Source organism: Gopherus evgoodei, chromosome 5 (assembly GCF_007399415.2).
Source record: "Gopherus evgoodei ecotype Sinaloan lineage chromosome 5, rGopEvg1_v1.p, whole genome shotgun sequence".
NCBI lineage: Eukaryota > Metazoa > Chordata > Testudines > Testudinidae > Gopherus > Gopherus evgoodei.
Genome location: NC_044326.1, coordinates 125,189,452 through 125,204,948, shown reverse-complemented (window position 1 = coordinate 125,204,948; position 15,497 = coordinate 125,189,452). Strand labels below are relative to the sequence as shown.

The following is a 15,497-nucleotide window of genomic DNA, read 5'->3' as shown; positions in this document are numbered from 1 at the left end:
AATGGCACTGTCACGGACAGGATACAGGACAAATGGACCTTGGGCTTGATTCAGTCTGGCAATTCCCATGTTACAACATGATTAAAATTCACAGTGTTGATGAGACCATCTGTTGTAAATGGGTCACCCGACTTGCTTATATTTGTAGTGTAGATGACAACCTTAGTTTGCAGTGTCATCACCCAGTGAACAAACACAATCGGGGCAGCTCTAGCCATTTTGCCGCCCCAAGCACGGCGGCACGCCGCGGGGGACACTCTGCTGGTCGCTGGCCCCGTGGCTCCTGTGGACCTTCTGCAGACGTGCCTGTGGACACGGCCGGCGCTACCATTTAGGCAGGCTAGGCAATCGCCTAGGGCGCCAGAATAATTGATGGGCAGCATTTTGCCAAAGGGGGCGGCAGGCAGCTCCGGTGGAGCTGCCGCAGTCGTGCCTGCGGACAATCGGCTCCTCGCGCGGCTCCGGTCAACCGCCCGCAGGCATCACTGCGACAGCTCCACCGGAGCCGCAGAGCACCGGACCCTCCGCAGGCATCACTGCGGCCACTGCAGCGGAGCCGCGGGACCAGGGCACGGGGCTGCAAAATTGCCATCCGCCGAGGACGCTCAAGCCCCTAGCGCCAGTCCTGCCTGCGGATGCTCCACTGAAGCCGCGGGACCAGTGGACCCTCCACAGGCATGCCTGCGGGAGGTCCACCGGAGCCGCCTGCCGCCCACCTGGCAACCGGCAGAGTGCCCCCCGCGACATGCTGCCCCAAGCACATGCTTGGCGTGCTGGGGCCTGGAGCCGCCCCTGAACACAATCATGGCTAAACTGGTTTTCATTAGTACATAATCAGTGTGGCATGTCAAATTGCTGTGGTTAAACTATTGTTGATTGGTGTGAAATCAGTGCTGAGGTCATAAGTGTTACCTCTGCTTTGTCCATTGGATTATTTTAAAAAATCTTGTAACTACATTAGAATAAAGGGGAAGAGATCATTGGTCTTGACTTTGCAGTGACATTCTTGTACTCTAATCTAGTAACTTCTATAACATAAAGAGGCTATTCATGATCCAGACCAATAAGCATGAATATAAATGCTGTAAAATCAAAGCTGATAAAGGACAAAGTAGGGTGACCAGATGTCCCAATTTTATAAGGACAGTCCCAATTTTTGGGTCTTTTTCTCATACAGGCTCCTGTTATGCCTCACCCCCTGTCCTGATTTTTCACACTTGCTGTCTGGTCGCCCTAGGACAAAGGGAGAAGGAAGGAAGGAAGAAACAGAAGCTTGCATATCCAGAAAAATCAGAGATGAAATACTGTATTTTTCTGGGAAGCTCGTTTGCAGCAGAGGGGAAGATTCAAGGAGAAGTAAACAAAATGGACTGAAAAGTGAGCCATGAATTCCTGTGATGGCTATTAGTTATTTTGGTATTGAGAAAAGTTAATCAGAGACCTGAACTGGTAAACAACCGTTATCTTGGCATCTTGTATAGAGTAAGGAATTGCTGCCATATGGAACAAAGGGAAAAACATGAGACCCATTTTCCACATGTGACATTTTCGAAAGGCTCAGACTCTGAAGAGCTGAACAAATTACCAACAGGGAGATGCATAGAATCTGTTGACCATCTAGCTATTTGTATTGAGCAGTATCTTCTGTAAAAAAAGATTGGTACAAAACTAGGCACTCCTTCTATGGTGAAGTATGGATGAATTAGCAGACTTCAGGTGATATGGAAGGAAATGAGGAAGAAAAGATGGGCATTAATCAACACATACATACAGAAGTGATGAGCCTTACCTGGAAGAAAGTCCTGAGGCACATTAAGGCCAAAGCTAATTGAAAGAAAGATGGGCTCTCAAGGCCAAAAATACAATATAAATGGAGGGAGGGGGCGGAAGGAAGTGTGTAGAGGCAAGATTTTAAAAGATTAGTGTCTAAAGTTAGGCATCTAAATAAATAGCTTGATTTTCAAAGTTGCTGAGCACCCAGCAGCTCCCATATGAATGCCTATATATGGACAAAATCCAGTGCATAGATGCTCATATGAGAAACATTAAAGGCTACAATTATTATTCTGTATTTTCTTCGGAAACCTAAAATGTGGTGATAATAAGTAGCCTAAAATGTGGGGGTTGGCACAGAATCCAGCTGTATCACCCTTAATTCTCAGCTGTCTCTAACATCTCCATTTTCAAAACTCTGTTTTAGGCTTTTAAACTGAAAGAAATGCACAGAAAATAGGAAACAACTTCACCTTACAAATGGCTCCAACATTTTTCTATTAAAATGTGGAATATATTTTTGAGGTTAGTTAAAAAAAAAAAAAAAGAAGTCATATTAATCCTAGTTTTGATGTTTCTCCTGGGGGGAAATTCTCTTTTAAAAATGGTGGAGATCAATCCCCGTGTATTCCATTTGCAAGAAGCAAAGCACTACAATTAGCAATAAATCCAAGATGCTAATGAGCAGAAAACTGAGGGTGTCTTTCAAGGTGAATTCAGCTTGATTAGCACTTTGAGTAGAGGAAAGGTGATGCAGTTCAAATAGAGCATAAACAAGGCCTGGTCCCCTGAAAGTTTGCTCATTTGTGGGTTGGGGAGAGACAAAGAGATAGTACAATGAACAAGAATGTATTATCTGATAAAGTCCTGGTTTACTTGGTTGGATGAGAATTTTATGTACTTCCCATGTTTACTTGACAGTGGGGAAAATGCAGGAAAGCTGTTTAGGTTGATATTTCAGGAATCAACCACCCATTAAATTCAGTAAGCATCTCTTCATTTTTTTCAAAGGGTATAATGCAATGTTGAGTAAGCAAATAAAGGCTGTCCCGTTTCCTGTCCCTCCAGGAATCATCTCTCTCCTGATTTTAATTATGTGCATGTGTTTGGGGTTTTTTTCCTGTTAGCTGGCAGAAGTTCCTAAAATATTCTGCCTAGCTCAGATCCAAGCAGTGCCGGCTCACTGCACAAAGCTGCGCCCAGCATGGGCTCGAGTGGTCACAGGCAGACTTGATCAAGAAACACAGCAGCATTCTTTATTTACTATTTACACAGCCAGTGAATGGGCCAGGAGGGAAAACCCATAAGTCATTGCTAATGGAAAGAGAGGGAAGGCAATCTGACCTGTCCAAGATACAGGACTGAACATAGGGTAGGGCAATTTCACCTTTTCCATTCCAAGTTGAAATTCTAGGTTGCTTTAATAAATCTGACTCTGATTCGATCCAAAAAAGAGAATACTAAGGGTTGGAAAAGGCATGATGATACAGTATATCTTTAAGAAACAGTATGGGCCAGACTAGCCCTGGTCCTGGCACAGGGCTGCAAAGGAGTAGGATGTGTATGATAGTTGTGCAAACTGCAGCTTTCCCCTGAGTGGACAAGGGCCAGTCTCTGTAGTCAGGCAAGCACAGAGTTCTGCTCCCTCCCCTGCCAAGGAGGAGAGACAGGATAATGGGCACGGCTGCTGTTTCCCACCCTGCCTGCCTTTACCAGGCCCTGGAGTTTGCCAGCCTGGGAGAGATGAATAAGCTGCAGCCTTTGAAATGATTGTGCAACTTTTGTGCTTCCAATGTGAGCTCAGTGAGAGATTGTGCTGTAAAGACATAATCGGGCCCTATGCAATCATGTATAATGAACAGAGTTAAGGGTGCAAGTGGCAGAGTTAAGGGTGCATGTGCAACCTTTGTGATTTGTTAGGATAAGGCACCATTTTCAAAATTTAGGTGCCTTATATTGGGTATTTTCAGAGGTGCTGATCCCCTGAAACTTCTCTTGAAATAATTAGGACCTATGGTTGCTCAGCAACTCTAAAAATCTTCATATGGATAAAATCGGATTATTGAAAAGTTGAAAATGTCCTATGTAACCGTAATTTTGTTTGTCCAAATACCTATGATCTGAAATTCTTATTTTCTGAATTTTAGATATAATTTCTGAGCTGTTCAGATTATCAGGGTTTACCTGTATTTTAAATATTATCTCTACATAAACCAGCATTTACAGACCTACATGAAATAAATAAATTCCAGTGTATTCGCAAATATCTTTTTCAAAGCAGCATGCAAACTTGTAGCACTATATAAATAATAATTTATTCACAGGGAAGATAAGCATAAAATATTGCAGCACACAAAGGATGCACCAGATCCTCAACTGGTGTAAACTCCTTTGAGCTCAGTGAATCTTTGCTGATTTTCTCTAACTGAACATCTGACCAAGGATATCTTATGCTTTCCTTCATTATGAAGTTAAACAAACACAGATTAATTGTATGTTAGCTAAATGGATATTTAATCAAGTCTGTTGTTTGGAGTTCTACTCTGGAATGGTGTAAATGAACTATCTGTACTTCTGGCACTAATCCAGTTTATAGTGTGTAGACCCTCTAATTTGACATAAAATAATTATTCTTTAAATGGCATATGATCTGATATAGTGGAATGTATAGGCCATTAAAAGAAAACTGAAAAGACTGATGGATCACACATGAGAGTCCACCCTTCAGTCATGGCAGCTATCCATACCTTTACAATGTCACCACTGCAAGGAAATCACTATTAGCCTCCAAAATGTGCAGGCTTTTGAGTTAGTCACATGTGTGACGGGTTGGGTCACAGAAACCCACTTGGGACTGTCACCTGATGTGCTGAGACTACCTCTAAACCCGTTTTCTCTGGCAGCTTGGGACTTCAGTACCTTGCCTGGTTGTGCCAGACACGCTAGCCTGTTACAAACACAGATCCAGGTCTGAACCACGTCCCCCAAAAGCTGCAGACTTAACTGAAAACAGCTTAAGAAGTGTTCCTGTCTCCAACACCCAGGTACCCAGTTCTTGATGGGATCCAAACCCCAAATAAATCCATTTTACTCTATATAAAGCTTATATGGGTTAAACTCATAAATTGTTCAACCTCTATAGCACTGATAGAGAGAGATGCACAGCTGTTTGCTCCCCCAGGTATTAATACTTGCTCTGGGTTAATTAATAAGTAAAAGGTGATTTGATTAAATTTAAAAAGTAGGATTTAAGTGGTTCCAAGTAATAACAGACAGAACAAAGTAAATTACCAAGCAAAATAAAACAAAAACATGCAAGTCTAAATCTAATACAGTAAAAAATTCAAATTCCATTCAGGTGATTATGTTCTGCCTATGCATAAGAAATTTCCCACCCTCTCTTTCTCCTTTCAGATGCATACTTCACTTCCTGTCCTAAACTGTTGTGTAGTTTTTGTAGTGCATTGTTAAACACAAGATATGTTCCAATACAGAAATGGCTGAATTTCAGTGCTAGGTGAAATGTAAAATACTTTAAATTCTTCAGGAGGAAAATCTCTCTATAAATACATTGCAATGATCAGGTGCAGAGTAATACAATGTGGTGTTTTGGTGGGGACGTTAGTTTTGTTTAAATCAGGGGTCGGCAACCTTTCAGAAGTGGTGTGCCGAATCTTCATTCATTCACTCTAATTTAAGGTTTCGCGTGCCAATAATACATTTTAACATTTTTAGAAGGTCTCTTTCTATAAGTCTATAATATATAACTAAACTATTGTTGTATGTAAAATAAATAAGGTTTTTAAAATGTTTAAGAAGCTTCATTTAAAATTAAATTAAAATGCAGAGCCCCTCAGACCAATGGCCAGGACCCAGTTAGCACGAGTGCCACTGAAAATCAGCTCAAATCCCGCCTTCGGCACGCGTGCCATAGGTTGCCTACCTCTGGTTTAAATCATGTAACAAAGATCTAGGAGATATATATTATATTCCATATTCAATACCTAGTCCATATATTTTGGCTAAGTGGTTCCGGTCAGCTCTAAATCTCAGTAGGGACTGGGGACAGTTCTTAGAAAGATTCAGAACTGGTATTTGGGATTGCATGTAATGATGCCTAATTCTCATGAGATTTCAGCCACAGATTAAGTAAATACATGGACCAGCTGATACAATGAGATTTGCTGCCTTTTGAGTGATGGAACATACTAGCTGTTCTTGAAAGATTTCTACTCTCTGGTCCACATCCTCTGGGAAGGCCAGAATGAGAAGAGACCTTACGGACTTTTGCATCAGACCCAAAAAATAAAAATAGAGGCTCCTAATTTTGGCTCTGGAGAAGTGGGCTTGAATCTGGGGCCTTGAATCCAGTTTCCGGCCTCTGGACACCATGTACCCTTGAAGGGAGTTCAGATGCAAAGCTGGAATTTTGGAACATTCTAGCAGACAGATGCATGGTTTCTGTGTTTTGGTTTTGCTGTTTAGCATTTGCAAGTTAAATGTCTGCTTGTGTAATAAATAGAAGGCACTGACATCCTTTGATTGACAGTGGAGAACCAAATAAGAATCAACCTCAAAAAGTAGACACTGGCACCATTCTCAGGGATAGAGTACCAAGTGGGTAGCAGCAATAATGGTCAATAATGCTTATCACTTTTTTTCTCCACTAGCTGGGAACACATTGAAGCAGCTGTCATTTGCATTCAGTGTCAGGGCTGTTCCTGGCTGAGCATTGGTGACAGAGCAGAATATTGCTGTACATTCTGTAAACCGTCCTTCGGGCAAAATGAGTAATTAATGCTTCAGGCTTAGAATGGCATTTCTGTGCTCATCTCATGTTGTATTTTAATGGGTCAAAAATGCATTATCTTATTCCAGTCCTTTGCAACTTTAAAATCTTCACCACATCATATGCCCTCTGTGTGTGTGAGTCAGTAAGAGGGAAGGAGAAAGAATGACAGCTGTTCCTTCTCATGCTTTAGCTACCCGGGGACTGGCCAAAAGGAAGGCGTTTTTTGTCACATAGCCAAATTACTAACACTGAAAAAGGATGGAAACTGTAAGGAACAGTTAAAGGGCCTGATTTTCCATTGCCTTGCATCTTCTGTTGTTATATCCATCAGTGCAAAGTGTGTGTAGAATGTGCTCACTGTACAGCTGCGTAAATCATACAAGATGCAAGGCAATATAGAATGAGGAGGTCCATATTTTGTGCCTGTGCTTTTGGTTGGTGATTCAGAATATTATCAAAAATGAAATGTTGTGACTGTTCATTTTCTCTAATAAAATATCAATTCCTCTCCAGAGCTCTGCTCCTCTTTCAGTAACTCCTGTTTACTCTGACATTGTGACATTTTAAAGTACATTATATTTTAAATTATTGCGCAGCACTCAGAGCACCTTGGTGGCGAGGGTGCTCTTTATAAAGAGTAATATTTGTATTATATTTTATCACTGCAATTAGAGTCCATATTTAATGGAAGGCTTTGGTGACAGTGTATTCCCTGAGAGTGAAGCCTGAGTGCGTTTTATCTTTATCCAGGAATCCTAAAAGGAAATCTAGCCTCTGCATTCACTTGGGTTTAATTTGGTCATATGTACACTCATGTACTATATATAGTCCAAATCACAGACTATTATTTATTTATATTAGTCATGCCTAGAAGCCACAGCTGAGATCAGGACCCTATTTTTGTAGGCCCTGGAGAAATGCCTAGTAAGAAACAATCTTATTGTTTTTACAGTATCCAGAAGTGCAAGGCTCTTTACAGGACACACACAAAGCCAGAGTCCATGTGCCAAAGAGCTGACAATCTTGTATTAGACATGATCCAAAGGGTGAGGGTGAAATAACAGGGAGAGAATGAGGCGAGGAAGGACAGGAGCAAGAGCAATAAGTTCACATGTTCGCTTACTTGGCTCCATGCACATTTAGATGGCTCAATTAAAAGTGTTATAAATATCTGAAAACTAATATTTGTATGGCTTTGCTCTTCACCAGTATCACCTGGGGAACAGATTCCACCTATTGAACTGAAGCAAGGAGCACTGACCAAAGAGCTGGACTGGGGGATGCACAGGCTTCTGCCATCAGCTTGTGCAGGTTCCTAATCAAGTATTCTATGGTGCCATAATGATGGTTCAGCTCTTCATTCCTTATATTAAAATAGGAATGTAGAGAAGAGATTGAATCAAAACATCAGATCTTAAAAATCTGAACTTCAGCAAAGCTGAGGTCTGGATCAAAACTTCCTCTTATCAATGGGCCAAAGTCGTGTTATTTAAATAGCTTCAGGCATGCCCAATGCCTGTCTCCACACTTTTGTGTTCCCTCTGCATTTGATCACTAATAGAACCTTCAAAATCAGTGCTGTACGCCATTGGATTGCTGGCTATTAGCATGACTGTGCCTCACTTTTAAAATGACACCACCAATTGTGTACATCAAATGTTCTTGTTACAAATATGACATCTTTAGTTCCTGAACATAAAAACTGAGTGGCTGTCAATACTTCTAAAAAAGCACAATTTACTTCCAGTCTTGGTGTATAATAATTTCTGCAAAACGTCCAATAACTGTATCAGATTACAGATTAGCGCAGGTGCAAGATTTCTCAGATCAATAATAGGGAATTTTTGTTTACAGATGACATTTGTCCTCTAGCTTTCTTTTTGGAACTTAATAGCTTTCTTTTCATACTATTGACTGATGATGCATATTCCTGCCTTTCATAGCTAGACCATGGTATCTAGGTCTGCATACTTCAAACAACTGTATTAGGAACCAGGATGTAGGGGGTCTTGCCTAATGGTCAGAGCCGGAGTTGGAGCCAGGAGATGAGCTGATGGTCAGGAATGAGGCAGAGGAGTAGGAACCAGAGATGAGGCAAGGAGCAGGGGCAAGGCAGGACCTGGGATTGAGGACAGGAATGTGGCAGGAACTAGGAACGAGACAGGAGCAGAGCAGGAACCAGGAACAGGGTTAGAGATAGGTAAAGCACCTGATCCAATGCAGAAGCAACAGGGATCCTGCACAATTGCTCAGACAACCCACCCAGGTCACTGCTGCTTAAGTAATGGGTGCAAGCCAATCAGGTGCCCCAGGCCTTTGGTGTCCTGATAGGACTTCCTGTGTGGCCCGACCATCTGAGATTAGTGAGGTGATGCTTCATCTGTCTTCCTTGGTGGCAGTAAGGGAATGTCTGAGACCTCAGCCCTGCACACTCCTGGGTTCTAGGCCTGCTAAAACCAGGGACCTGCACTCTCGGATCCTTACACATTGTCGCAGCTTCCAACAGTCAGTTTGGTGGTAGGTGGCTGGCAGGAGTTTGGCTGGGCTGGAAAGGATAGAGTTTATATGTGATTGTCTTCTCTTGCAGGAGGAGACCGAGAGCGGATGACAGCTCATCATGAGACATACCTTCTTATGGCCAGCACACAGAATGACATGGAGGACTGGGTGAAATCCATTCGCAGAGTTATATGGGCACCTTTTGGAGGAGGTGAGTCCGGGAGAGAAAATTTAAGAGTCACAGGAAAAAGATACATATGGCTTCTATTGTAAGTTTAGGTCCTAGTGAAGAAGAAAAAACAGTGAGTGAGCCAGATGCTTTAAAATAGTTGGACCAAGAACTTCCCATTCTCCTTTCCCATCATGATAGAGGTCTCTAGGAAAATTGGTTTGGTGAAGTCAGTCCTTCATTGGCAGTTTGTCATCTAGGGAATAAGGCAGACTGAGATAATCCCTAGGGGTGACATGCATTAATATTATTAAGTATTTTTGCTTCTCTCCCATCCAAAGATTTTAACACACTTTACAGACATTAGTTAAATATGCCTTAGAATCTCTCTGTGAGGTAGGGAAATATTGTCATCTCCATTTTATAGGTGGGGAAAAGTGAGGCATAGAATGCTGAATAGACTTATGCATGATCACAGAGGATGAAGATAGAACCCAGATTGCCTGACCCCAGTCCTGTCTCTTAATCAGGCAGCCATTCTTTTCACCTAAGAGGACCCTGTTTTTCTTCCCAATACCGAAAATATTCTTCTGAAAAAGATACAGAATGAAAATGCAATGGTGGCATATTGGAGAGAGTAAATATGGAAGTATTATTTACTCCTTCTCATAACATGAGAACCTAGAGGTCACCAAATGAAATTAATAGGTAGCAGGTTTAAAACAAACAAAAGAAGTATTTCTTCACAATGCATAGTCAACCTGTGGACCTCCTTGCCAGAGGATGTTTTGGAGGCCAAGACTATAGCAGGCTTAAAAAAAGAACTAGATAAATTCGTGGCGGATAGATCCATCAATGGCTACTAGCCAGGATGGGCAGGGATGGTGTCCTTAGCCTCTGTTTCCAGAAGCTGGGAATGGGCAACGGGGGATGGATCACTTGATGATTACCTGTTCTGTTCATTCCCTCTGGGACACGTGGCACTGGCCACTGTCGGAAGACAGGACACTGAGCTAGATGGACCTTTGGTCTGACCCAGTATGGCCGTTCTTACGTGCTATTGTGTCTGTTTGGATGCCTCTCTTTTCCCAATGACAATCTGTGTGAGCAGGCTGCTAGTGAGGGGCCTCCAGTGCCACTGTGTCAGTTCTGTTGCTCTCTTTCCGCTCCTTTCTCTGTTCAGCATGCTGTTGTATTTGCTGCAGTCAGAAACCACAGAATGGAGTTAGTGCACATAGTGGATTCAGTCTTGTCACCTTATATTAGCATGAGGAGAAACAAAAAATGGTATAGGCTCCTGAGAAAAAGGGACTACGCATTTTATAAGACATTTTTGTTAGGTGTAGGAAAGAGTTCGAGACAAAGATACATTGGCAAATACAGTGTATTAATCACCACTCAACACAGTGATGGACGCGCTTTCTTAGCAACTTCTACAGCTGGTCAACTAGTTCTAGTCCTTGCTGATGGAGAAGGCTGTTTCACATGGGGTAAGATGAGACAGAATCTTGATGCATCTTGGTATCTACTTTAATTAGAATTTGTACCGGTCACAAGAACTTGGCATTGTTTGTCCCACAAAACCTGAAAGCCGCATCTGACTGATAATATTGTGTAAAATGCAATGCACGCTATTAGAAGCCCTGTGGCATTTATTTGGGCATTATGTGTAGAAGTTCTTCCTTCTAGTTAGAAATCCTGGAAAGGCAAATGGCCCTACTCTGTCTGCCCAGCACACCTGCTGTCTTTGAAAGGCCCCTTATACTGAGGGGGCCTCACTGTGCAACCTCAAATACTATTATCATCATTTCAGGAAAAGTAATGCTTACACATTAATCATATTGTTTCTCAGGGCACTCAAGCCCTTACTTTTGGAGATGAGGGCTACTTTCCCATTAGATGACAGCATCTGTATTTAAACCAGGGAACTTATCGCTTGTCACCATTATTGTTTGGCTGTGAAAACAACGTCTGGCACCTCAGCAAGACCATTCATGTTGTTCTGCAACAGAGAAGAACAGTTGTTGTAGCAGAAAACTGCTCTTACTGACTGAAAATTACCTTTTCCATCTATTAGTTAAACCTGAGCCTGAAGAAAATGATAATTTTGAACAAAATCTTTCTAAGGAACCACACACATTCCTTCACCTTCTGTCCAAGTCAGATATTTCTTATTGGGCAGAAACTTTGACTCCTGCCTGGTTGACTTCCCTGTGACCGTCTGTCAGCAGGAGGTCTGTCTGGTACTGTCTCAAACATGCCTGCAGTTGTGCTTGGGGATTCCTAGAGAAAATGCCTGCGAAAGGGATGGTAAAAGATGTCCCTCTAGCCTATTAGGAATTTGAGACCTACATAATAAGCAAGTAAGGGCCAACATTCTAGATGTGATTCCCTATACAGGAAGTTGTTTTTTAAAAATCTGTCTTAAAAGGTCTGATTTTTCATTTTGTTTCTCTTACAAGCATGGGGTGGGTCAGGGTATATTTCAATGTTCTGAAATTTTACTAAAGCAAAAATGTACATATTCCTGCAGTCTACACCCAACTGCTTTCAGTTGTTTTAGAAGGACCTATTATATTGAACTATAATAGGCCCATTTTATATTCCAACCCAAAATCACTGTAAGCTACCATGGCAATAACACATTTGGGTACAAGCAGTACCATTTTGAGAAGAGGGAAGCTATGAGTCTGCCTGCTTGCATGATCTCAACAGCCATAGTATTTGAGCATCTCATATATATTGATGCATTTATCCTCACAACTCCCCTGAGAGATAGGGAAATATCTCCAGTGTACAGGTGAAGAACTGAGGCCAAGTGAGATTGAGTGATTTACCCAAGTTTGTACATGACGTCTGTGATAGAGCTAGAAATAGGACCTTGAGCTCCTGAATCCAAGTTTGGCACTTTAGACTTTTTTGATGTAAGATGGACTTTGGTGAGACTGGATTTACGTATGGAAACCACTGAATGCACCCCAGAAGCTGGCATGATACTGTCACAAATGTAATAATGTGTAGTGCCACCTATTGGTGCAAATGCATAGCTCAACATGAGGCTCATTGTTTGCATAATACTAATTAAGGCTCGGGCATGGTGGGAGACTATAATTGTTGAGCTACTGTTTGTTTGAATTAATTGAATTATTTTTAATTCAACTTAAGCCTTTTATAAATGTCATATTCATGTTGGCTTTCTTGAGCAAATATATTAACTCTAAAATGAGTCTCACTCTGGAAAACGTGAGGAAAATTATTTTGAGAAGTCCTGGCCAGAAAACAAAAATTCTATTTCCCCTAAAATTTTGAGGCTTTGAAAATTGTTTCTATTGAACCTGGGTCCCCAAGACCTAGGTCTATACCCTGACTACCAGGCTGTTGACTATTCTGCATGGACACACTCTGACTAGGATTTCCATCGCAGTACAGAGATACATTCCTGAGAGAATTCTATCTGTGACACAAATGCTGGTATTGAGCCACACAATCTTGAGTGGCTTTACATTTCTAATGTATTTACACAGGGATACCAGGCAGTATCCTAGGACTGGAAACGTCTGGGATTTGTGCCTGTAGAGAGTTGCCTATTTATTTAAAAAAAATTGAGGAGTACTTGTGGCACTTCAGAGACTAAAAAATTTATTTAGGCATAAGGTTTCATGGGCTAAAACCCACTTCATCGGATGCATGCAGTGGAAAATAGAATAGGAAGATATATATACACAGAGAACATGAAAAAATGGGTGTTGCCATACCAATTGTTATGAGACTGATCAATTAAGGTGGGCTATTATCAGCAGGAGAAAAAAATCTTTTTTAGTGATAATCAGGATGCTGCCACAAGTACTCCTCGTTGTTTTTGTTGATACAGACTAACACGGCTACCACTCCAAAACCTATTTATTTAATTGATTCTCATTTGAACTATTACTTTTGAAACTCCAAAAGATCTAAACAGGTCTCTGGCTGTTTTTGTGACAATATGTAACTCACCATATTTTCCCCCCTTTTTCTATATAAATTATGCCAGAACCAACCTGAAACAGACTAACTTTGCTGAATAAGGGTCCTTATTATTAACATCATTATTTTTATTATAATTAATGGACTTGCTATCTAATTCCGTAGGTATGCATAAGGCTTCACAGAGAAAATAAATACTGTATAAGTGACCAGATTCTCAGCTGGTGTAAATCAACATTGACTTCAGTTATTGACATCAAATGAGAGTCTAGCTCAAAATCTGTGCCCTCAGAGTTTATAATTATGCTATTTAGATAGTTAGATTTAAACAACAATTTTAAAAATTCTATCCAAACGCTGTAGTATTCTAGCACTTAATTAGATTTACAATCACATAATGTCGACCAACTAGCAGCGTAAAAATAATCAAATATAGAAAACAAATAAACTCAGCCAACCAATTAATCAAAAGTAAAACACTCATTTTGCCCCTGCTGCCTAAAGTTTAGGACAAAATACAGTGAATCAAGAGAGTCTTACCCAAATTATTTGTGTGTTTGATGTGAAACATAGTTTTACATAGAATCGTCATATTTTTCTGAGTATTATAAAATAGGTTTGTGTGTATTCCACAGGTGTCTGTGCATGAGCTCTGTGAGACCACTCATATTTGGGGTCTAGCTGGTGACTGGAATGGTATCCTGGCCATGGAGCAAGCGGATCTATAAATAATTAACCAGATCATTAAATTGTTGTTTGTTAACTGGTATTAGGAAGGGAAAGGGGGGGTGGGTGAAGTGCTACCAAAGTGCTCTGAACAAGATTGTTTTTGAACCAAAAGGACAGGAAAAATACTGAGAACATTACTTAAAAAAATATTTTTTTTAAATCAGCCAAGACTTCTAATGCTTGTTTGCACATTAAATTCCTTTCCCGATTAGATTAAAAAGGCAGTTTTTTTTAAAGAAAAGAAAGGCCTGAGCTTTGATTGCAGAGCTTGAAAACAGAAATAAAGTGAAAGAAGTGGGTAAAGGAGAAGAAGAAACAACAGAGTTTTAATGGGTCAGGGGGTGGGGATAGTTGGAGGGGGTAAAGCAGAGCAACGGCTGGACACTCTTGAGAGCCAGAAGGGCTGAGGCTTACTGCCTGTTAAGCTGGCACACGTGACAGTGGCTTGAAGTCAACTCAAAGTCAAAAAAAAAAAAAATCAAGGTTGCAGCAGCTCCCTCCTTTACATTGTTTTGCCTGCACCTGCTGTATGTGACTGGCTGAAGCAGAAGGCAGCAGCAGCAACAGCAACAGCAGCAGCAGCATTCGTAACACCTCCAATGAGAATAGTAGTAAAGGGAGGAAATGAGCAAAGCGGCTCCCGTGTGGAAGTCTGTATTCTTCAGCAGATCCCAAGGATCTTTCAGCCAACACCGCTGCATCTGATGCCTCTCTCCCACAAGAGCTTCTGGTAGCTTGAAGGTAACAAAACAACCGGGAAGCCCACAAGAACATCAGAAGGGGAGGAGGTTACAGAGGAAAGCACTTTGAAAAGAATCCATTATGGACAGAGAGTCTTTCGGGTGAAGGTGCCATTATTTTTGTTCCCTGTTTGTGGAGATAAAAGGAGCTGGCAAGGAGTATCTTGGAGAATTCTTCAGGGGCCTTTCTGTCATTGTTCTCTCTTCCCCCTTGCGCATCACCACGTGCTGACCTTGTCCAGTGGAATTTGAGTCCCTGGCTACTCTACCTCCAGTTCCAGCTGACAGGAAGAGCTCTCCCTCCCCACATCCACCAGCATATATCCCTCTTCCACAGACACTTCCATTTGAATAGAAGATGCAGCTTTTGGCTGAAATTCTTTTGTTGTGACATTGCCTTGTCGCCAGTTGTCTCACCACAGGAAATAAAAGGAAAAAAAGAAAAGAAAAAGACAAAAGAAAATTCTTCCCAAGCAGAATCGAAGCAGGGAAGGAAACAAAAACAAAGCAAAAAACACCAACTACGGAGATCTAGAAGATCACAAACCTCCAACTTTAGAAGAAAAGGCACTATTAACTCCTCTCCACCCCGCCCCCATCAATCAATAACAATGAACAGTCACAGTCTTTCATCTAGATGCAGCTTCTAAAGGAGAGCTTTGGCTTGATACTGGGTCTCCGGCCTGTAGGATGCCTGAAGATAGAAATGGTGGGGTCCGTACCTCAGGGGCCTTAGCATCGGCTCCTTTCATTCCTAAAACTACTTATAGGAGAATTAAACGGTGCTTTAGTTTTCGCAAAGGTATGTACAGCTTGTCACTGTGTTGTGCTT

At 41.5% G+C, this 15,497-nt stretch overlaps 1 protein-coding gene across 5 annotated transcripts in view; it reads left to right on the top strand.

The window, feature by feature from the left end:
• The window catches only part of ARHGAP24 (Rho GTPase activating protein 24), a 342,415-nt gene that overhangs the window by 286,855 nt on the left and 40,063 nt on the right, over positions 1-15,497 (top strand). For 3 of the 5 annotated variants that reach the window (XM_030564961.1, XM_030564964.1, XM_030564963.1), the window contains one exon: positions 9,153-9,275. In XM_030564961.1, the coding sequence (XP_030420821.1) occupies positions 9,153-9,275 (123 nt within the window). Of the gene's footprint in view, positions 1-1,355; positions 1,378-9,152; positions 9,276-14,434; positions 15,468-15,497 lie in introns of those variants that run through there. The other 2 variants (XM_030564965.1, XM_030564962.1) reach the window with 2 other exon arrangements.